The 24,957-nt window shown below is 43.5% G+C and overlaps 1 protein-coding gene across 2 annotated transcripts; it reads left to right on the plus strand.

The window, feature by feature from the left end:
• Nucleotides 1-652: 652 nt before the first annotated feature.
• Nucleotides 653-23,517, plus strand: LOC140321658 (brother of CDO-like). 2 transcript variants are annotated; one of them, XM_072398431.1, is made up of 3 exons: nt 653-1,167; nt 21,123-21,271; nt 23,031-23,511. In XM_072398431.1, exons 2-3 carry the CDS (start codon nt 21,157-21,159, stop codon nt 23,306-23,308), a joined length of 393 nt encoding a protein of 130 aa, XP_072254532.1. In that variant the 5' UTR covers nt 653-1,167; nt 21,123-21,156; the 3' UTR covers nt 23,309-23,511. The 2 variants fall into 2 exon arrangements, with proteins under 2 accessions (XP_072254532.1, XP_072254533.1); XM_072398432.1 differs by lacking the exon at nt 653-1,167 and adding an exon at nt 1,224-1,301 and having other exon boundaries at nt 23,031-23,517.
• The last annotated feature ends 1,440 nt before the right edge of the window (nt 23,518-24,957 follow it).

Here is a 24,957-nt window from a genome sequence, read left to right on the forward strand (position 1 = left end):
ATTATCAATCTGAAAGTGTTAGTTACTTACACATCATATATATAAGTATCTTAGATTGTAAGTTCTTCGGGGCAGGGTCCTCTCCTCCTCCTGTGTCACTGTCTGTCATTTGCAACCCATATTTAATGTACAGCGCTGCGTAATATGTTGGTGCTATATAAATCCTGTTTATTTTTATTAATAATATTAATAATATTAATAATGCTAACAATAAAACAACAGAAATAATATAATATTAATAGTAATAATAATACTAATAATAATACAATAACAATAGTAATAATATAATAATAATAGTAATAATAATACTACTAATAATACAATACTGTATAATAATAATAGTAATATAAATACTACTAATAATAAAATAAAAATAATAATAATAGTAATAATAATAATACTACTAATAAAAAAATAACAATAATATTATAATATTAATATTAGCCTACCCTAACCATGACCCTTCCAGGGACTTCCCTAACAGGTAAGGTATTTTGATGGGGGAGCACCGGTTTGTGATCCGGTGGACCCCCATGGAACCCCAGCCTATGGCGGCCTCCCCGGCTCTCAGCGCCCCCCCTTAAAGTCTGGCAGAGGCTGGCTGTGATCAGGGAGTAAAATGGGATTCTTCTCTTTTACTGAGCAGCTGCACGGACCCCTCATGAATAGGGGGAGGGAAAAAGGGTCTTTCAACTGCCCCACAAAACACTGGGGGAGGGTCTGGCTCTGCAAAAACTCCAGCACAACCTGCCCTTATAAAACTTCTTTTCCCACCTCTGACTCTTCATGTGGCTTCTCTGCAATTAGCACAAACCAGAATCCCCGGACGGCTCTCCGCACCTTTTTTTTCCCCAAATTTTCTAAATTCAGAGTGGATGCAGTAAAGTCATCCCAGAGAAGCTCCTGCAGTCCCTTCCCCCTCTCCCAGTTCTCAGGGGAGGCTCCAGCCAAACAAGGGATTGTTTTAGAAATCAGTCATCCAAAAAAGAAGCACAGAGTGAATCCCGGGCCACAGAACATGCGGGAAAACCCAACACAACTCAACTAAAAGACCTCCAAACTAAGGCCGGGACGTGGTCGCCCCCAAAACTTTACCGAACCCTTTCCCCGACTCCGGGGGCCAAGGATTTGCAAGACTTCCCCCCTCCTCCTTCACCGCTCTTCCTGGTGAGTGAGAATTTTTGACTTTATGTTTTCTACTAAACCCTTCGGGCCGATTTGCTCTTTTGTGTGTCGCTTGTCGAGGAACGCTGACTTCTGATTTCCCACGAAAGAGCCCCGGTGGATCCCTAGACAGCCGGGTAATGCGGGTTTGTAGCCCGGAGTCCAGGGGGCTTCTACTTGGTGCCGAATCCCAAGCTCGGGCCTAGTCCCCGGTCCATCTCTCTTGCCCCAGTTTTCTTCTTGTGCTTTTGACTCTTTCCAGAGGCCGGGGAATTCCTCTCGGGGTCCAGGAAGATTTCCTGGGGAGGGAGAAAGCGGCCGAACTGTCGGAGAGAAGTTTGTTGAGTGTTTGGAGGCTTTAGGATTACGGCATTAGTTTTACTATGGGTTGTGTTATTGTACTCATGGTATTGGACATTCTAAAAGTTGTGTTGTAGTATTGTATCCCATGGCATTGCCTTTATTATCGATAAGGTTGTGGTGTTGTAGGACTCATGGAACTAATTTATTGTCATTTGTGTTGTAGTATAATACAACTCGTAACACTGGATTTACTATAGTTTGTGTTGTAGTATTATACAGCTCATCACGTTAGAATTATAATAGTTTCTGTTTGTATTTTACAACTCATCACTTTAGATTTATTATAATTTGTTTTGTGGTCTTTTATCAGTTACGGTATTATCATTTGTATTGTGGGATTGTACAACTCCTCACATTGGACTTACTATATTTTGTGTTGTGGTGTTTTATAACTCGTGGCATGTCATTTGTGTTGTAGTATTGTATACCCATAGCATTGAGCTTTAAATCATTGAAGTTGTGGTATCGTAGAACTCATGGTGCTAGTTTAATGTGATTTGTGTTGTAGTATTATACTCATACTCATAACACTTTATTTACTATAGTTTGTGTTGTAGTATTGTATACCCATAGCATTGAGCTTTAAATCATTGAAGTTGTGGTATCGTAGAACTCATGGTACTAGTTTAATGTGATTTGTGTTGTAGTATTATACTCATACTCAAACTCCTAACACTTTATTTACTATAATTTGTGTTGTAGTTTTGTATCACTCCTGGCATTTACTTTAACATCATTTGTGTTGTAGTATTGTACAACTCATTGCATTGAGTTTCATATCAGTTGTGTTGTAGTATTGCACTGACTTTCATTCGATTTGTCTTCTAGTATTGTACAACCCTTGGTATTAACATTTATTATGATTTGTGTTGTGGTATCATAGAACTCATTTGTTTTGTAGTTCCATACAACTCATAACACTAGATTTACTATAGATTGTGTTGTAGTATTGTACAATTGTGTTGTGGTGTTTTATTATTTGTGGTATTGACTTTCATATTATTTGTGTTGTAGTATTGTACAACTCTTGGCACTAGTTTCAAGGAATTTGTGTTGTAGTACTATACAACTAATTGCTTTAGATTTACTATAACTTGCGTTGTGGTGTACAACTTCTGGCATTGACTTTTATAATATTTGTGTTGTACTGTTGGTAGTAATTTCATGTCATTTATGTTGTAATACTGAACAACTCGCTGAATTTACTATAATTTGTGTTGTAGTATTGTACAACTCATGGCACTGGTTTTGTGTTATGTTGTTATGATGTACTTTATAACTGATTGCTTTGCATGTTCTATAGTTTGTGTTGTGGTATTATTGTATTATTAATGACACTAGTTTAAATATTATTTGTGTTGTAGTATTGCACAACTCATCACATTAGATTTTCTATAATTTGTATTGTAGTATTAAACAACTTGTGACAGGGACTTTTATATCATGTTGATTGTCATATTGTACAGCTCATGGAATTTATACAGCATTATACAACCCATGTCATTAGTTTTATGTCATTTGTGTTGTAGTGCTATGCAACTCATTGCTTTGGGTTTACTATTGTTTGTGTTGTGGTATTGTATTACTCATGGCTCTAGTTTATATATTTATATCATTTTTGTTGTTTTATTGCACAACTCAGTGCAGCGGACTTGTATACTATAATTTGTGTTTTGGTATTAGTATACAAAGACTTCTAGTAGTTTTAGTAGGCACTGGTTTTAATATATATTTGTGTTGTAGTATTATACATCTCATAGCATAAATTGTAATATAATTTGTGTTGTAGTATTGGCCTATCCTTGGCTCTGGATTAAATATAATTTGTGTTGATGTATTGCAAACTCATGGCATTAGATTTAGATTTGTGTTGTGCTATTATACAACTCATGGCACTAGTTTAAATATCATTTGTGTTGTTATATTGCACAACACATGCCAATAAACTTACTTCAATTTGTATTGTAATATTATACTCATACCATTAGATTACTATACACTACTTTGTTGCCATCCCATTACACTTACTATAATTTGTGTTGTAGTATTATACAACTCAGAGCACCACATTTTTATTATCCTTTGTATTGTAGGATTGCATTCCACAGCATATGACATTAGCTTTATAACATTTGTATTGTAGTATTGTACAACGCATAGGGGTCTCTTTATAAAGCAGTGAATCTGACATTCGCTGAATGTGGAGAATCTTTCAGGTCCGTGTGTTTCAATGGCAGGGAATGTTTTAGTGAAAGTCAAATTTGCAGCTTTAAAAATAGAACTCATGGCTTATGTTCCAATATCATTTGTGTTGTAGTATTATGTAGCTTTGTGTGACTTATAGCTTGGCTTTCAGTATTATTTGTGTTGTAGCATTACACTGCTCATAGCTTTGGTTGTCATATGATTTGTGTTGTAGCATTACACTGCTCATAACTTTGGTTGTCATATGATTTGTGTTGTAGTATTATACTGCTCATAGCAGCTTTGGTTGTCTTATCATTTGCGTTGAAGCTTTGTATAACCTATAGCTTGGTTTTAATTTTCTGTACTGTTGTCGTATTTTATGCATAGCTGCAGGCTGTAACCCAAAAGTCCAAAACCATGCAGGAAAAGTTGCAGTTTGGGATGCATTTGGCAAGTAAAACCAAATTAGTTGTGTATATGGAGAATTAATGCCTAAAGCAAATGAAATGTCATTTATACACCAACATGGCACCAAAGAAAAGAAAAAAAACACACAATGTTTGTTTTGTCCCTTCTATTGTGGAAATTTATTGCAAAAAGCAATGCAAAACAATGCCAATATGGGCGATAAAATTTCATCGGCCACCTCAATGCAAACGTCCAGATTGTGATTTTTGTTTGTTGTTCTGTTGTTGAAGTTTTTTATACAATGGTTGCATAAGATTTTGTAAGTTTTTATAAACTTTGGTTGCCATAAAGATTTTATTGGTCATTTATATCCCCCGGTTGCAGAAGTTTTCACCCCCCACCATAGGCCGCATTTGTTCCCGCATTGGAATCTCGATTTGTTTTTATCCCGTCAGACCTGCGTTCTGCTCGTCCAGTTGCATTTCTTTACCACTTGCTTCTTGTGTGTAAATAGATGTGACGTTGTGATGTATGGATTCCGCTCGTGTAAATAGCAGCATCTGCGGTGAGGGCTTCGCGCAGGAAAATTTCTGAATTCTTGAGGCCAAACACAGCAGACACATGTTGATTGGATAAATAAACCGCATAATAATATATTTGTGCTGCATGTTGTTATGAGAAGGGATTAAGTGCTGCAGACGGAGGAAATGCGATGCATCGATTTATCATTCCTGCGTCACATTTAACGCAACCCCCCAATATTCGTATATTGGTCTCTGCAGAGGTTTGGGGTGCACTCGGCCGGTGTATGTGCATGTGGACACCTTTTTTTGCGATGGTGCCTGAGCGCTGCTTTCAATGGTTTGATAAAAGTCCATTTAACATTGTGCATTAACTGCGACACATTTTATACAGCAGGTTGTGTTTGCAGTGTTAGTAAACCCCAAATCTGTTCCTCACTATGATGGGAATCATGTCTGGGTGAATATAGTTTTCTGTGAATCTTTTCCTGGAGATCCAGGAAGTATTTCTTCAGAGTGACAACGCTAATCCAAGAATTTACAATTTGTTGCAGTGTTGTCAGCCGACTGTGAGCTCCTTCTGTTGACTGTTGAGCTGCCAATCTAATAGACACTGCTGGAAAAATAGATGTGAGCTCTCTGTACAGCATGGCGGTATATGTTAGCAACAGTATATATAGTCTATAATAATAGTGTGTGAGTGCGGGGGAGTGTCAGCTCTTGTGGTACAGATAATGATGTGACTGGATCGGTGTTCTCTGTACAGCACTGCGGTATATGTCAGTATTAGTGTGTGACTGTGGGGGGACATTAGAGTGTCAGCTCCTCTGTACAGAGACTGATGAGATTGGCTCAGTGTTTTCTGTACAGCACTGCAGTATATGTCAGAGCTATATAAATGTATAATAATAGTGTGTGACTGTGGGAGGGAGATTAGAGTGTCAGCTCCTCTGTAGAGAGATTGATGGGGCTCATTGTTCTCTGTACATCCCCACTGTATATGTTGGAGCTATGCAGCTGAACCCAAGCTGATGAATCTAACGTGGCAGCTCCAGTGTGAAGGAATGCTTGAAAGAATTCCAATCCATTCTGTAAAAATAAAACTCATTTTCCTCCACGTGAACATTCAGAGCACAATAGCAAGTGTCCGTCCTGTCAGAGGGCTCTAATCTGCCAGCTTTTGTCCGCCTATCACAGCTTGACATCTGCTGAGCAGAGGGGGGTTCTGGGTAATGACATGTGACCCCCGTACAATGGACAGCTCTGGGCTGAGGTTTTCATTGCTTGCCATGGCTGGTCACACTTGTTAATTCGGGATTGTAGGATCTCCTTTAGGCTGGCCAATAAATATAGACAATCGGATTGTACACAGATTGAATGGATTGCTCAGTTAGAGCTCCATGCTGCGATTGTATAATCAGATTGTGGCCAGCACTCCGGCATTTCTCAGGTTGGTTTTCCTGATAGTGATCATTCCTGTGTAAGTAGCAATGACCACTTGTGATCTCATTTAAAGCCCATGTGACAGGGTGACAACGCTGGAGGACAATTGGGAAACAAGAAAAGAGCGTAGTCACCCTTTACCAGGCAGACAACTAAACCCTTATTATTTTCATCTTTCTATTAATGAGATTTCTGAGTCTGTTGTGTCCATTATGATTGGCTTCCACCATTCCTCATATATTGAATATTATAGGGAATGTAATGGGAGGAGCTGGGACACAGAGGTGGGCGGAATTAAGAAAAACTCCCGGGTTGACAGGAGCGGAGTGGGAAATTATGGTTGGAAAATATCAGCACTGGAAGATCCCAGGGGCCGGCTCACCCCACCAAGGGCAACCTAGAACTGTAATATCGCTTTGGGGTGGGTGTGACCCTTTAAGGTCCCTACTATTGTTGGGGGTTTGACCCTTTAATGTCCCCACCATTGTTGGGGGTTTGGCCCTTTAATGTCCCTACCATTGTGGGAAGTTTGACCCTTTTAGGTACCTACCTTTGTGGGATTTTGGGCAATGGTTGTACATCTGTATGTGTTATTAATTCTCCACCCCAATGAGGTTCCTCTCCTCCACCTCCAAGCCATTGGCCCAAGCGTGGTCGTCCTGAGCTCAATCTGAGAGGTGGAAATTCCTTTACGTTACCCCGCCCCCTTGCCCCGTTCCTGGGGGGTAATTACCTTTCAGATAAAACGAGCCTCCTGGCCTAATAATTTCATCGGACACAGATGTGCTGATTGGACACGGCGGAGATGGATTTTCTGCCCTTTGGTTCAGGTTAGGACGGCCTGGAGGGTCTCACCATGCTTCTGCGTCACCTCTTGATCCGTTGCTAATGTCCCATAGCGGAGTACAACCCCCCCTCTCCTCTCCATCCTCCATCGGCCTCCAAAGGGGTCTGGCAGCCATGAGGACATCTGCTTTCCGTCAGGTGCAGCCCAGCTGGTTTATGGAAGGAGCGCGAGGTGTTGGATTGGCCACAAAACCGCCAAGGTGTACGTGTGTGACCGCAGGGCATCAGCGAGGGGGTTTTATAGCGGGAAGGCCTAACAGGTCGTAAAGCCAAGTTGGGGCATCTGGGCCATTCCCTCAGCTCGCGGAGTTACTGGGGGTGACGTGCTCTGGGGCCGGGTTTCTTAAAAAGTACAATGTTCGTAACATGTTGTCCCAATTCCATACAAAGATGGTGCTGCTGATCTTGGTCTTCTCTTACCCTTCCAACCCAACCACCATCTCCATCCTCAAGGTTGCCATCATTTCTAGGAAAATGCTGGACTTTTGGTGCCGGGAATTTCCATGTTTGCTTTTGGTGAAGCCAGTGATGCCAAGAACCGAACCCAAGAACAAAAATTGTCCATGGTCTTTGATGGACTTCATACCAGAACCTCATTCCATCATCTGGCTAGGCACAACATAAACCTGACCCTCCCCTATAACATCCAGGCCCCTCCCTCATGTCTACAGGCCACATAGCTCCTGCGGGAGAAAAGCAGGGACAGCAATGTGGATGCCTGCAGGAGAAGTGACCACACATGCAGCAAATATTGGGGGTCACCATGTGACTCACGGAAAGGATTTTGCAACATTGTAACTTTATTATGATTCATCATTGCTCTGTGTGTAAAGAGGCCCTGTCATGGGAGAATAATGGGGGAATATTGGGAGAATAATGGAAGAATATTGGGGCAATATTGAGGAAATAATGGGAGAATAATGGAAGAATATTGGGAGAATATTGAGAGAATATTGGGAGAATTCTGGGAGAATAGTGGGAGAATAATGGGAGAATAATGAAAGATAATTGGGAGAATAATGGGGGAATAATGGAGAATAATGGAAGATAATTGGGAGAATATTGAGGAAATATTGAGGGAATAATGGGAGAATATTGGGAGAATAATGGGGGAATAAGAATAATGGGGGAATAATGGGAGAATAATGGAAGAATAATTAGAAGAATGGGAATCTATGGACAGGTCGAATCCTCAAAGCCGTAGGATCATAGGAATGATTTTGGGATGGAGGTCGGCCAATGGCGGGCTTTCTCCCTCTCGGGTTGGCAGATTGAGGGGTCGGAGTGGGCTAGATGAGATCCTGGCCCGGCTGGGAGTGTGTATTTCATTATGATGCAGATTTCTTCGCTCTTTAACTCGTTCCTGGGGGCGAGAAACTTTGCCAGGCGTCAAGTGAGGACAGGAGGCGGCTTAACTGTGACGGTGCCTGAGGCCGAATGCACAGCCCTGGAAACCGGCACGAGATCCCGCCACAACTTCACCTCAAAGTAAATCTTAACTACAAGTAGATTTATAATGCAATGAAGGACATTCGCTCAGCCAACTTTTTACATTTAGTTTTCACCTTTTTCCTCCTTTTCTGATCTCCTGCACCCTCTTTGCAGCCACTTCATGTCTATATGCAAACAACCAATGACTGCATAGCATTTCTTGGGGTAATGAGACAAAAGAGCTCCATGCTTGCACAGCGTGTGTTGCAATAGTTGTTTTCCATCATAAGCCTATGTGGCAGGGTGACAACGCTGAAGTACAATTAGTAGACATAGATGGAGCGTTGTCACCCTGTACATGGCAGGATCACTTACTATTATATAATAAAAGCTGCATATTAAAAAATGCTCAAAATGACTTTTAAATGGCTTTCATGATGTTTTATTGATTCACATCTGCTCTGGTTGTTTTCAGTACTTTTTTATTGATAAATAGTATTTATATAGCACCAACATATAATGCAGCGCTGTACACTAAATACAAATTTCTTTATTGTAATGCCTGGTGACTCTGCCTTGCTAAAGCACTTCCTGTTTATGACAACGGGTTTTCAATTGCAGTCCTCAGGATGGGTTCTAGAGAAGGGCAAAGTGGGAAATTATTCTCCTTGTGAAATGGGGGAGAAAAGTGAAAGTTGTGTTATGTGGAAAATGTTATTAAAATCTTTTCCAGTATTTCTTAGTCGCCCCCCCCCCCCCTTTTTCCCGGCCGGTCTGGTCGCAGTGACAGCTTTGGGGTTTCGCAGGGTAATTTGCCTGAAGGGCTGAGAAGCCACAAACCTTAAGAAAACAAAACCTGGGGTCAGGAAACACACAGCCTGGTCACCTGAAACCTCAAACCCCAGCCAGGATCCGCAGAGAATTATACAGGCGGAGTAACCCTTTACGTGTCTCAGGAGAAACCACCTTAAAGGAAATCCCCCCCCCCCTGAAAAAAAAAAACTTTTACTTCTCATATTGTTCCCAAACTTTATTTGGATACAATGTTTCAATTCCTTGCATCCTTCTGAATAATCTGATTCTGTATGAACAAAGTGTTCTGTGATGTGGGAGAGGCTTAGGAGACAGGTCCTCTTTACACCTTGCTGCCTCCGGACTGAGCTTGTCCTATTGATCTTTCCACCGGTGAATAATTGATTCCCGGCTATGATGCTGGCAGTTATTATTAGCACCCCGGCAGAGCTGCTAATGACTCCGGAATGAGGCGCAGGAAGCGGCACCGACTACAGGGGTATTAAAGCCAAGAGACGTGATCTAAAGAGGAACTCAGCTCTGTGCTATTTGTATACATTGGCATAACTCCCAGTTGCCCCTGATTTGGAGGGACTGTCCCTCTTCATACCCCCAACTGCCCCTGATTTGGAGGGAATGTCTCTCTTCATACCCCCAACTGCCCCTGATTTGGAGGGACCAACTGCCCCTGATTTGGAGGGAATGTCTCTCTTCATACCCCCAACTGCCCCTGATTTGGAGGGAATGTCTCTCTTCATACCCCCAACTGCCCCCGATTTGGAGGGAATGTCTCTCTTCTAACCCCAAACTGCTCCTGATTTGGAGGGACTGTCCCTCTTCATAGCTTTCAACTGCCCCCAATTTGGAGGGACTCTCCCTCTTCATACCTCCCAACTGCCCCTGATTTGGAGGGACTGTCCCTCTTCTAACCCCTGCCCCCAATTTGGAAGGACTGTCCCTCTTCATACCCCCAACTGCCCCTGATTTGGAGGGACTGTCCCTCTTTATAACCCCAACTGCCCCTGATTTGGAGGGACTGTCCCTCTTCTAACCCCCAACTGTCCCCGATTTGGAAGGACCGTCCCTTTTCATTGAGGAAATATAGTTCATTACAATTCCAACCAATCACCTTCCAGATATAGGGAATGCGTCCGATCATTCAATTATCAATTCCCACCATGCGGACCCATTTTCATTCCACCAATCACTCTCTGGCACTGCATTGCATTATTTTGCCGGCCCTGCAATGTTTCACCTCCTCCCTACATCTGGTGCTGGAGCTGCGGCTGGCGTTCCTGGCAAAGGGCGCAGCGTTGGCACGATTGGAGAAATTCTAGAATCCCCGGGCGGTTTCGTAATTCGAGATTCTCTGGGAGTTCAATTTGTCTTCTGCTGTCCAATTTCACGAAACTCCACTTTTTAGATTTGATATGAGTCACAAGGAAGTTTTATTTTTCCATCCCCCGGAGTCGGGGGGCGCAGTTGGTCATCCGCGTGGGGCGAGTTCATTTGTGAACAAGATAATGAAATCTCAGGCTAGGAAGTAGAAGTTGACCTTGGGAGATGCCAAGCAGATGATGGCATTGCCAGGACGAGATCTGTGATCTCTGTGATTTATATCTGGGTCTGCTATAGGAAGCTGCAAAGCTTGCTGGGCTTTGTAGTCCTCTCCATGATCTCAGGTCCTCATGCTCACTCTCTTCATCTTCAAAGGTCGTGGAATGACAGCGATGAACTGAACACAAACGTCAAACATTTTTTTTCCTTTGTTTAAAGCTTGGCATTGTCTGTGAAATCCCACCGTGGGAGAGGAGTAAATACTCCGCTGACTAACACAAACTTCCACTGTCTGCGCTGTTTATAAGGGATTTATGGGACTTATTTTTAGAGCAGGGGACAAATGCCCTTGCTGGGCCTTGGTGGAGGCAGGGTCAGAGTGCTGATACCTGTGTCCAATGTACAACTCACCCAGGAATAATCGGTAACAGATGAGTAGATGTAGAGCGTCATTTAACTTATCTACACCAGCGTTTAAGGTACCCTGTCACCAACTTAAGTAGGGGTTCTTCAGCTGTGGCTGTCTGGCTTTCTATATGAGGATACCAGCAAAGTTCTAGGTCCAGGCAAGATAGTGTATGGAGAACAATTGAAGGTATATGGGGATCAGCTGGGAACCAAATGATTGGGTTATGTGGTCCAGCTAATGGGGTATGGAGACCCATTGATGTGTGTGGGAACCAATTGATGGGGTATGGGGATCAGCTAATGGGTATGGGAAGCAAATGATGGGTTATAAGAACCAACCAATGGCTTATGAGGACCAACTGATGACCTATGGGAACCAAGTTATGACTTACGAGGACCAACTGATGGGGTATGGAGAATAATAGATGAGGTGTGGGAACCAAATTTTAGGCTATGGGGACCAACTAATGGTTTTGGGAACCAGCTTATGGCTTATGAAAACCACTGAAACCTATTGATGAGAAATGGAGATTAACTGATGGGTCCATGTGGTATGAGGACCAGCTAATGGTCTGTGGGAATCAATTTATTGGGTATGGGAACCGATTGATGGGGTGTTGGGACCAAGTAATAGATGTGGAAACTAATTTTTAATTATAGGAACTAACTGCTGGATATGGGAACCAAATAATCGCTTATGAAAATCACCTGATTGGGTTTTGGTAACCAACGGATTGGGTAAAGGAACCAAGCTATTGGGTATGAGGCGCAACGGGGGGCCTATGGGAACAAGATAATGGTGTATGGGCACCAAGTGATGGAATATAAGACAGGATGTCTAAACAGTAAAAACAATCTATATTGGGATTTCCTGCATTATTAAACCCAAAACCAAACCATAGGTGACATATGAAGGGAATAACATTGTCAGTATGTGGACCTCCAACCATCTATTCATCTTCTGATTTCACAAAAAGGCACCAAAATCTCCCGACTTGGGACAAAGCGGTTGTGTTTTATAGTAATAAATGTGATATAATTCTTGTCATGTTTGTAGGTATTTATTAGTGACGGTTGAATGTTCTTGGTTTGTCTTGGGTTTGGTGAAGTTCTGAAGGCCACCATACCTGATGTTTGAGTGGAACCCCATTGTGGACTATAGGAGGTTGACCTTCTATTCAGAGGATCCAATGTTATTCGGCTATATTCACTTCAGATTGAATGTTCTTTACCCAAAGAACATTCACCCACTAAATTGAAGCTGATGGCATCTTATTCAGTCATGGTGATGTCGATGGTCTGGTGAATATGGCGTGGAGGCCTATTGGACAATCCATTGCGGCTGTATTGGTGATATCGCCAATGTCGCTCATTGTCTTGCCATTCAAAAATATTCCAAAATGAAGCAACACCTGCAATTTTTGAAAGTTTGTTGGCCAACCCCCAGCTGACATCTAGACATGATGGGTCAGATTGGAAGAAGTCCCACATGCTGCCAATATTTGCCGTTGTCATTACGGCTCACGCCTGCCATCCAGCTCTGTAATCTGTTGACTTAACCACACAAAAGGAAAAAAGTCAACAATTTATTGGTATAAAGAGCCTCTTCCAGCACAGAGGGGAGATTAACTAAATCCACACACCAGCCCTCCACTCCTCTGTCCTCCTTAGCCCTCTGTTTACACTCGGCTCACCTCTAGGTGTGAATCTTTTCCCGCATTTGTGTCTGCAGGTGCCAAGTGACCCTGATTCCCCCTGATGATGTCATAGCATGTTCTACCTCGACTCATTTTTAGTGATTCACTTCCATTGAAATCCGCAGTTTGTTACCTTTTGTTCCTCTAATTTACATTATATTATATTATATATAATTAAAGAAGACCTGTCATTATATATATAATTCTTAAGTTAAAAAGAGCTAGCCAAACGTCTGCAAATTATTGATTTGTGCAATAAACTTTACATTACTTTACACAACAATTGTGTTATGGGACTCTTTGGACTGCCCATTATTGGTCAATATACCCCAATCACCCCTTTCTTGTAGTAGTTGTTCTGGGAACACCTTTGCTTGCTTGTGTTGCAGCAGAAGATTCTTCTAGGCTCCTCCTCCAAACCTGATGTAGCTCCAATCAGAATAGACTTTTATTGTGATTGGTGGTGAAGTTAGGAGGCAGACGTTATTCTACGGTTCTGAAAACAGACTTGGCCACTGTGCATGGTCTCTGGACTTCAATTTTTCATTGGGGTGCCTGAACCTTAAAGTATCAGCATATCTAAGCATATCTATGGGTTGCAATAGGTTCTATAAAAATTTGGGTCACAAGCCCAGTTGGGTCTTTCATGCCATGCTTGGCACAGGTGTGCAAAAAATTGGCCAAAAATTTCCAACCGTCATTATGCTAATGGAAGCCGTATAAGCTCCATCGGTATGTTGACTCTCTATATACGGGAAGGCAGTTCAGAAACTCAGCACCGTGCAGCCATCTTGGCTTGGCCATTGGGCAGCTCTCACTCAGCAGCTCAGGCAATACGTGTAGGAGGGGCAGAAATGTGGGTTTCATGACACTTCTAATGGATGAAGTACTCAGAGACACTCTATTAAAGCTTCCCGGAGTCTTTTCTCTCGAAGGTTGGGGGGGGAGGGGGGGATTGTTGGTGGAGGTCTCCATTGCTCAGCTGGCAAGAGCTATTTTTTTGTTGTTGGTGGTGGAGTGGCGGGGGGGGGGCTTGTTGAGTGCTTGGAGTGGCTCGTCAACATGGAGGGTGGTCAGAGAACCTTCTCATTTCAAGCAGCTGTTTTTTCTATTACGCATTAACCTTTTTCCACGCCAGGCCTTTGTACCGTGAAAACCCCGCGGTCCCCCGGCCATTTCAGGTTTTGTCAAGGCAGCTGGCACCTCTGTATGCTTTTTAACTTTCACTTTTTAAAATTTTTTTTAAGGGGGTAAAAAAAAAAATTGGCCTCTTTATTTTTCAAACCCTCCCTTCCTCTCCCAAAACCCTAGCATCATCTTTTCTCTCGAGCCTCGATCCTCTCCAGATTGGGACCCTTAAGCAACCTCAGCCTTTTGTTCCATTTCAATGGAATGAAAGAAAAAAAAAAAAGTAGAAGTGGAGGGGTGGGTGGGAGGAGGAAGGGGGTGATAGGTATAAAGAAAAACGACCCGAGGGGCAATAGTCTCTTGAGCCAGCTCGCTGCATTACAATGAATAGAGACTCTATTAAGCCTCGTTCTGCCTGTTAGCGTTTCCAGGGGTTACTCAGCCCCCATATGGAAAGCATGCAGTGTGTTATTGAAGGCCTCCAGGCCTCATTGTACACCCCAAGCATGACTGGCAGTCGGAGCCCCTCCTCATACTTGACACTGCCTGTGTTTGTCTAATACGTAGAGAGGGGGGGCATTGCATGGCACATTGTCCGGTGCTATGAGAGGACATGGGGAGGGGGGACCTGGGCCATGGAGAAGACAGAGACCTTCATGAATATTCAAGGGTCCTCCTCAATGGCCATAAGGGGAAAAAAAAGCAGATGGAATTCATGTAGAAAAACGTAACCCCCCCATCCCTGAAAAAAAAAAAAAACAACCACAACCCTGTCATTAAAACCAATTCTCCCCCTTAATTCTCCCACCCAAATGGCTCTACTTTCATGGCCATCTCAGGAGGAGTGTGAGAGCCGAATTTATCCAATTAAGCAAGCTTGTCAAGTTGAGTTGATAGCCAGCAAGAGGGACGTAAATTAAAAGGAACGGCAAGGAAAAAATACAAAAAGACTCAAAAAACAAGCTTAACCCTCTTCAAAAAATTGCTCATTGTCATTTGGACTCTATGGGCTCTTGAGAGGGATTCATATAATGCAGAAATGAGAAGGGGGCAATGAGTTCCTTTGGTAAAAATTGATCTTGGTTTGACTTAGAAGTTTTTTTTTTGTTTTGCTTTTTTGGGTTTCTTTTTGGTGTTGGACCATCAGTTTTATTTTGCATTGGGTCTTTGAACAGGCTCAAACTTTTGAATACATTGGGGGGATTATTATTATTATTATTATTAATAATAATAATAATAATAATAATAATAAACAGGATTAATATAGCGCCAACATATTATGCAGTACTGTACATTAATTGGGGGTTGAAAATGACAGACAGATACAGACAGTGACACAAGAGGAGAGGACCCTGCCCTGAAGAGCTTACAATCTAGGAGGTGGGGGAGGTGTCAACCAATAGGAGGGGATATGGAATGGTGGGTGAGTAGTGAGGGTTTGGGAGACAGAAGAAGACGGGTAGGTGAGGGGGAAGCGTTGGGTTTTTTGAGTTCTCTTTTAAATGTGCAAAAAGTAGGGACAAGCCATAAAGGATGAGGAAGACCATTCCAGAGATTCGGGGTAGCTTTAGAAAAGTCTTGGAGCCATGCGTGTGATCAGGTTATGAGTGGGGAAGTCATTAGTATGGTTAAACCCCCTTCTTTTTTTGGAATTGATGAAAATACCTTCACTTGCTGTAGATACAGCTTGACCTTGGAGGAGATCCCTCCAGAATCAATGAAATGCCCTCCCAGCCACCCGTCCCTTAAAAATGGTGCCCTTGTTTACATTATTCTACTTTTAGGCTAAACTAAATTGAGGTGTCAGAAATGAGAAATAAAGGACAAACATGGCTCATACTTTTTTTAAGGGTTGGGTTCGAAACTGGAGAATTTTGAGATTTTCGTTGTCCCTGTCTTTTCATTTTTACTTTTTTATATTTTTTGTGTATTTTTGGATCACCGGTTTGGACCATAAAATGGTTACTTTTCCTGAATGGGTTGGGCTATTGGTTCCTGGTGGTCCTACTGAATGGTTGATTGTTGCGGTAGGAACTGGAGCGACTGAGAATATATCCATTTACACACCGGCGTCTGGATCTTTCAGTGCCAAGATGGAGCTGGCAGGTTTTGTGCCATCATACCCAGTGACTCTCCTTTAAACCTTATACTGTTTTTCCGTTGGCCCAGGCTGGGTTTCCTTCCTTCGTACTTTCTTCTCATTTTGTATTCCATGTCCTGTTCTTAAAGCAAACCTGTGCGGCTCCATTCGGTGCCATGGGCTGAAAGGAAAACCAGGTGCTTCCAGGTATGGAGAAGCATGTGACACCATGTCACGGCACCAGGCCAATCACCACTGCCGCACGTAAACAACGCCCCCTATAGGCTATGACTCCAACAATGGGTGGGGGAGTGAACAGTCAAGGGGTGGGAGAGTGAACAGAGGGTAATTATATAAATGTCTGCTTTAAGGGTTACCTGTTGTTTTGACTTGCATAGGTAAATCTGAGCTTCACTTTAATGCAGCAATTTTGGGTTTACGCTTGGTCAACAAATGCAAGCCCATTGGCATTGGTCACCCTCCACTTTAAAAGAGGTCCCCTTAGTGCATGTCTGGGGGTTCTCCTCTATAGTAGTGATGGTGGTCGGTCCAGGCTGGTCAATGTTGGATAACTGAGCCAGATGCAACTTGGTCATAAGTGTGAAACCAGCAGGGGCATTTTCCATGAGGCATTAGCCCAACTGGACCCAGGACTTGTATGTGTGTGTGTTGGAATGACTGGATGAGGACATTATAATGTAAGCTGCTCAAGAGGAACTAATATGGTTGGTTCTATGTATTCCATATTGGTACTTTTGGCCAAGGTGGGGATTTCTCAATACTTTTTAGCTCTGTGACACCAAAACAAAGAATAAGGGAATTGAGGATCAGGTACGAGTACAGCTTGCTTGATCTTGACTCTTTGCCCAGGAGGTTGGCCATGTTGTGTCTGGTCATTGGCCAACAGATTCTTCAACTCAAACCTCAACACGCACCATGGTCCACCATTCCTTCCACATTCCTCTTTAGCAATGAGGAACTCCATGTCATATTAATATTCTCTTCCAATCTTTACCTGAACACAAATAATGCGAGAATCTCAGTAATTCTGTAGACATCTTCTGACTGTGACTGTTTTGCTATGGGCTTGTCCGGTCTCCTCTCATCGCCCACTCACCCTTTTGACGCCTTTCCGTGGGAGCTGAGCAGCTGTGAAGGGTAACATTCCTCCCAATGACAGGCCATCGATGGATTGCGTTTCCCTTTCCAGAATTTCGGGAGGTAATCCCATTGACATAACGCAGAGACTACATTTTTTTCATATTCATTCTGTGAAGAAATTTCTGGGCCCGGAGGTCATTTTTTTTATTGATTGCTCTGAGAAACACAAGTAGAATATTTGATGCTGTAACAAACTCTATTTATGTTGTACAAATATCGATGGTAGAATCTAATTTTCTGTTACAGGTAAATCAAACCAAATTATTTAAAGGACAACAAAAACCTATTTGGGTGAAATTTACTTTTTATATGATAGGGAAACTTGGTGGAAGATGGTTCAGTTGATGGCAATGGTGAACCAATGGTGAATCCACTGTATGTCAGCAAAGCAACCGGTGAAACATATGAGTGACACCACTGGAGCTCACCTGGTACACTAGGACAAAGCGTTGTCACTCTCCAACAGGCAGTGCCTGAACAAGGGAATTCATGGAAGGATCTCTAAGAAGTCAGCCAACTTTTTGTCATTGCTTTCCGATGTCTCCACAGGGTTAACCTTTACTTCCATTAAATATTTCATTTCAGGCACTGAAGAGGTTACGGGGGAATTATGGGTGGCGTAGCATCACCAATAGGGTTTCTGTATCGCTTGTTTAGGCTGAGCTGCCAAGTATAAGAAGGAAAAATCAAGAAAAATGAAATAATAATGTAACTCTCACAAGACGCGGGAGGCAGCGGCCAAGTTTCCACGCAGTCAGAAAGAGTCCAACCTCCCACCGACAGGACTGCTACTCGTCTGTGTGCCAGAAATAGCCGCCCTGAGATAAAACAGAGTCCAGAGCAAGGAGGGATTGGGCCTGCAGTGTGGGAATCGCTGCCAGGACACTCTCTGGTGGGTACGGAGGGAGGAAAGCGCTGAAAATCTGACTCTGGAAACTTGGCCTCTGTTTAAAGTCGACTCGTCTCTTTGAGGAGAAGAAGCCATTTTGTTCTTGAATTTGCTGTGATGTTGATTAGTTGGGGTTTGTAGTTCACTTTTGGACTTGTCCTTGTCCTTTGGACTTGTCCAGTCTTCTATGGACCTCTAGGTCAATACCATTGCCTTTGTTCTTACCACGTGTGTGTGACACTCCATTCATGTTCTGGTGATGGAAGCCTTTAGAGTTGGTGGGTGCTGCCATTGATGTGGTTTGGTAGCCATGTCTTTCTGAGTTTCTTTGCTTTGGTTGTGCTTAGCTGTCACCAATGTTTCCTAAGTGACTGGTGTGTAGCCCAGCTCTTGTCAAGAAAACCACATGTAATGCATTGAATGCTCATAAACAACAGTGATCAAAAGGTTTGCTTGACCTGAGCGTTGGAAAACCAAGAACATCCCGAAATTCCTTGTACTGGGATTGGAGAAAACTCCAACCAGATCTAATACATTGGATGTGATTTAGAAAGCTCTCCAAAACTGGAGAAGACAGAGAGAAGCTGGCTGAATTATCTTCTCCAGTCTTGGAGTGCTTTATAAATCAGACCCATTGTATGTACTGACAAAGTGAAGAGAAGTGCCCCATAATGATTGGAGATAACACCACATCCAATGCAATGTATGCCCTGATAGTGACAAGTGTTTATAGATAATGCTGGAGAGCCGAATGCCCTGGTAGCCTCTTCTATATCTCTGCAACTCTTTTGGTGAGTTCCAGGCTCTGCAAACCTTATTTTTCCATTGAAAACATTTCTACCACCCCTGAGTTCCCGGGTTTGAATACCTGCTGTGTTCATTATGAAAAGTCCCCGCCATTCTTGTGCTGAATTCCTAGGTCTGAACACTTGCTGTGCCCGTTATGAAAGGTTCCCACCATTCTTGTGCTGAATACCCAGGTTTGCACACCTGTTGTGCCTGATATGAGTTGCTCCCACCTTCCCAGTGCTGAGTTCCAAGCTCTCCATTCCTTCTTTTTCCATTAACCAGTCATTTCTATTATCCCTGAGTTCCCAGGTCTGTACACCTGCTGTGCCAACTATAAGGGTTCCTCACCATTCTTGTGCTGAATTCCCAGGTCTGAACACTTCCTGTGCCAGTTATAAAAGGCTCCCACTTTCCTTGTACACCAGGTGAGCATCATAAGAGGTGCTCCCACCTTCCCAGTGCTGAGTTCCCAGGTCTGTACACCTGCTGGGGTAACCATGAAGGTTCCTCGCTATTCTTGTGCTGAATTCCTAGGTCTATACACTTTCTGTGCCCATTATGAAATGTTTCTGCTATTCTTGAGCCCCAAGTTCCCAAGTGTTAAGAAGCAACACTTGGGAGATGTTGCTGTTCACATTTTGGAAACAAGCTTTGCAATACAATATGGCGGACTAACTCTTTAAGATCCCATAGATACCCCGAATGTACAATGATGGCCGTGCCCGTCTCTTGCTGGGTACCAACTAGATGGAAGATGTTGCCGAAGTAAAGGAGACTGGACGATTAGTTTATAATATGTGTAGTTATTGAAATGTTGGCAATGCAAGGTTCAAAGCTTTTTTAAATGCTGGCTGACGGTCATCCTGGCCCACTGGCTCCAACATTTCGGTACACAGATTAGGAGTCTGGATTCCATTCCTAAGTAACGTGTTGCAGTAGCAGCCCATGGTCATGCTCTTGTCTTACCATTCCTTCATTTTATAAATGTTGCCCTCTTACCCCATAGAGGGGGCTGCAGATTGACAGCCAATCAACGGGCCTAAAACAAGTCCCAGATTGGTTGGAGCTGTAATATGGATGTCCTCGGCTAAGTGAGAAATCTGTGGGCCCCCTACGGCCCCTATTGGAGCGTTGGCCCACTCTGAGGTCTCTGCAGGCCTTGTTAATTTCACTCTGCTAATGACCCCCCTCCCCTTGGAAGGCTGATTTACTGGCCTGTCTGAGGCCGGATCAGGGAGGAGGGGGGGAAAGGAGAAAGAGGGCCTGGGGGTCAGGGGCCATTCAAACCCCCACTCACAGGAAATTGTTATTTTAACCTGGTGGGAAGGGTATTAAGATCTCCAAACAGCTGGGATCAGCTCCATTATGAACATGCCATAAAGGGAACTTTTATCCACCACAAGTAAGTCTTCTGCCCCCTCGGCCCTGGTGCTTCTCTTCTCTATATTTAGATTTTACTATTCCATGGCTGGATAGAGGAACTGGATGCTGAAAATGGATTTTACTACAAGCTAATTTTTAGAAGTTTTTTTTATCAGAAGTTTTATCGGGCTGAGATTTTTTTTTTTTAAGAAAAGAATTTGAAAGTTTATGAAAAGTTGATTTTAAGTAAGCTTATTGGTTTAATATTGTCATTTGTAGCCCCCCAGCTGATGGGGGAATCTGTAGCATGATGGAAATGCGTTCTGGGGCAAATAGTTCCACTTAAGGTATTGGCACCGCTTCATATCGGGTTTGGTTGGCAGAATGTAGTAGTTCCAAAGCTCTCTGTGCAACGCTGCTGTATATGTCAGTGCTATATAAATGTATAATAATAGTGTGTGACTGTGGTGGGACATTGGAGTGTCAGCTCCTCTGTACAGAGACTGATGGGACTGGCTCACTGATCTCTGTACAGCACTGCGGTATATGTCAGAGCTATATAAATGTATAATAATAGTGTGTGACTGTGGTGGGACATTGGAGTGTCAGCTCCTCTGTACAGAGACTGATGGGACTGGCTCACTGATCTCTGTACAGCACTGCGGTATATGTCAGAGCTATATAAATGTATAATAATAGTGTGTGACTGTGGGGGGACATTAGAGTGTCAGCTCCTCTGTACAGAGACTGATGGGAGTGGCTGAGTGTTCTCTGTACAGCACTGCGGTATATGTCAGAGTTATATAAATGTAAATTAATAGTGTCTCATTGTGGGGGGAGGGGTATTAGATTGTGAGCTCCTCTGGTAACCATTTTTTACCATGTTTACTCTGCAGGTGAGCACACCAGGTGAGGTGGAGGCTGCTGTGGATGAGATCACACTACACCGCTATGGTATATGGAATCACCATGGTACAGAGAATTACAGATCTCTACGTGGTTTGCTGCTGGTTACTGTCAATCGTCTGCTGTCTCGATCAGCCATGTGAGTGTCTCTTCTACTCATCTACCTACCATTCATGTGATCAGAAACTGAATTAATTATGAAGAATTGTTATACAGAGTGGAATATTTATACATCAGTGTCAGAGAGAATTGAGTTAGATTATTGTCTGCCTGCCATCCATATAGTTTGGGCATGACAGTCTTTTAGCATTTGAGGTCCTGCACTTTTTTCACCCCTTTTTCCTAAAGTGCCCAAGGAGGCGGCCTCTACTGCCCACCGCTTGGCCTGAGCCTGCGCCGAGGTGGTAAATGTATGGCTGGATCTGTGCCAGGCTGTGCCCGGGGTGCTGGCTGGCAGTCTTGTTGATGTTGGATGTGTGAACATCAGTGCTTTGTAGGTGATGCGTAACGTGTCACGTAGCCGTATAAAACATAGTCATAGCTGTTGGATACCTGAATGCTAATCCCCCCCCGGGTGCAGAGGAAGTTGCAGCTCATTGAGGATAACTTGTGTGATGCAAACTGAAAAATTCAGACTTTCTCTTAAAGAGAACCAGTCACTAGTAATATATCTTGGTGCAGGAATACACTCCCTTCACATGGTGCAGGAATACACCCCCTTCACATGGTGCAGGAATACACCCCCTTCACATGGAGCAGGAATACACCCCCTTCACATGGCATGGTGCAGGAATACATCCCCTTTGCATGGGCCAGGAATACACTCCCTTCACATGGGGCAGGAACACACATTGCAGGAATACACCCTTTTAAAACATATTGATAATATGTGTTGTGCACAGTGAAGTCCACATTTTGGTCCAGAAAAGTCTCCTCCACCAATATCTGAGCAGGTTTCTTGCGTCATCATTGAGACGGATCAGGCATACCGAGGAATAGCAGTCACGGAGGGTTGTGGGGGATAGAAGGGGTCCTGTGTTTTGCTTTGCCGGGAACATGTGGAAGACATTGTGGGTTTAGGAGGGAAATTAGATGCAGTTATGGAGATGAGCCATTTGCTCAAAGCCTCTTCACTGATGTCTGTGTCCTGCAGGCTCCATTTAATGAGATCAGGGGGTCACAAGGGCCCAGACAGCTGCAATTGGAGCTGCAGCCATAAACTTTGCAGGATTACATGTACAATCAGTCATCTTAATTGTTCTTTTATGTCCCATGGTAAAAAGTCATAATCCCTGGATAAGACTGGGTGATGTATATTTGGTTTCTGGACATAGCAGGCACAGAAATCTATAGAACCTTAGGGGTGTCATTATAGGTCAAAGAGGGCCAATTCTGGTCCCTTTCATCCACCCCCTCCTGGAAATTCATTGGCTATCAGTTGTTCCCCTTCCCAGCCCCCATAGAAGCCAAAGATTCTTCACTGACAACCAGCAGGCCATGTGCACCATGGAGGCTCCATAATGATGATGTATCTGGTTTGTATATCAGCGGCTCTCGATGTGCTGATGGCAACTTTATCACAAATAGTGACTACAAGTGGCCATCCCAGCTGTCATTATGCCTTCATGGTCCACTGTTGTCACCATCAGAAAACTCACCATGAGAAATGCCATGCAACCGTTGCAATGCATCTTGGCAGAAAATGGCTGCAAAGCTTTGCACATTTGTATTCCAATATCTGGTCTTATATTGCTGTCTTTATCTCTTTTGAGGTTTGCCATAGGTGACACCAACACCTCAGCTTGAGGTTCTTCCCCGCTCACCTAAAAATAAAGTTTTGGTAAAATGTTACTTCTTGTATTGCTCCCCCTTTCTGACTCTTTGTATCCCCCCCACAGCTCGGGCCCCCCAGTTCCTGGTCCAGCCTCTATCCACATTCCAGAAGTATGGCGGCTCCGTAACTCTCTCCTGCGTGGTGGACCCAGCCAACGCCGTGATTTCCTGGCGACTGAATGGAGTGGCACTGGGGGCCATCCCTGGGGTCTTGGTGTCCGGAGGAACCCTGGTCATCACCAACCTGAATAATGACACTGCCGGGAGATATCAGTGCATCGCCCAGACCCCGGCCGGAGCCATGGCGAGCGTGCCGGCTATCGTGGCCTTGGCCAGTAAGTAACTAATAATAATATTTGTATTCACACCAATGAATTATTGAAGTATTTGACCCAAACTTTTATTTTTGTGAATGATATTGCACCAAATGCCTTGTATACACAGCGTTGGGGCGCAATCTACCCAACACTCTCTTGGTGCAGTTTAAACATTTCGAGGTGATGCACTGTAAAGCAAAGTGAATGTGGAGAGGTCGGCACATCTTCCTGGCATCTGGGTGGCACTCAGCAAGCATCAGCAATGCCCACCAACTGCTCAGTTCTCCAAAAACATAAATGATTGATTATTGCTTCTTTGCAATTACATAGTTACATAGTAGGTTAGGTTGAAAAAAGACGTAAGTCCATTAAGTTCAACCACAAGATAAATAATCATATCCCAGATATAAAACCCATAGTTGGTCCAGTACAGTTGTGCGTTGTAAATGTTTGCAAGAAATAGGAGCGGATTTGTTGGTATGGACATGCTGTTCCCTTTTTGGAGTCACACTTGTGTGTTGTGATACGGCATTTTAATAACTGTATTGCACAGCGCTATGTGCATTGTTATTCTATAAGATTGGCACCAAGTGCATGCATGCCAGGGCTGCCATTGTATCTGTACCATAGCACACTGCAACCAGATTTTGGCATTCACTGCATTTCCAAAAATACTTTTGAAGTAATGAACAAACTGTCTTAGGACAACACGGCACAATGCACAACAATCTGTGCCACACAAAGTACAAAGGGCGCAGTGAAGCAACTTTTCCATTTTAGTCTGATGTATTTTGTATTGTCCTTGGGGAGATTTATGGAATGCATTAGAGAGGCAGGGGGTCATTAGTGGACTTCAGAGCTGCCCCCGGAATGTGGACCCGTCTGTGGTTAGTTGGGGGGAATTGGTTAGAACCCAACCATGAACACAGCTGCCGGACCCTCTGTATGCAATAACAATACACAGGTGAGCATACCACACATCCCCCCCCAACCCACCACCCATGGGATGGAAGGGGGGGTATTTAGCCCCCCTACTGTCATTAATCCCTGAGAGTTTTGGGACTGGGCCCAGCTCAGGAGAGAGGGATAGAGTTTCTGAAAACACATTCCTGAGCAGAATGGGACCAGTGTTGTGCTTGGGAATTGATAAATGAGCATGCAGGAGGAGAGTGGGGGAGGAGAGAGTAATGAGAGATATGATTGCTCTGCCATGGCCTCTGATTGCTGCTAACCCCTTCACTGCCAGCTCACGCCAACACGGCCGTGCACCGCTCTCATACTACAAACAGAGAAGAGTGCAAAGGAACTGACACTCTAATGCCCCCACACCCATACACTATTATACATTTATATAGTTCTGACATATACTGCAGTGCTGTACAGAGAACACTGAGCCAGTCCTGTCAGTCTCTGTACAGAGGAGCTGACACTCTAATGTCCCCCCACAGTCACACACTATTATTATCCTGTCAGTCTCTGTACAGAGGAGCTGACACTCTAATGTCCCCCCACAGTCACACACTATTATTATACATTTATATAGCTCTGACATATAGTGCAGCGTTGTACAGTGAACACTGAGCCAGGCCCATTAATCTCTGTACACAGGAACAGCAACCCATGTGCAGCGCCGCGTAATATGTTGGCGCTATACACATACTGTGTAATATTATTA

The sequence above is a fragment of the Pyxicephalus adspersus genome, chromosome 1, assembly GCF_032062135.1.
Source record: "Pyxicephalus adspersus chromosome 1, UCB_Pads_2.0, whole genome shotgun sequence".
Classification (NCBI taxonomy): Eukaryota; Metazoa; Chordata; class Amphibia; order Anura; family Pyxicephalidae; genus Pyxicephalus; species Pyxicephalus adspersus.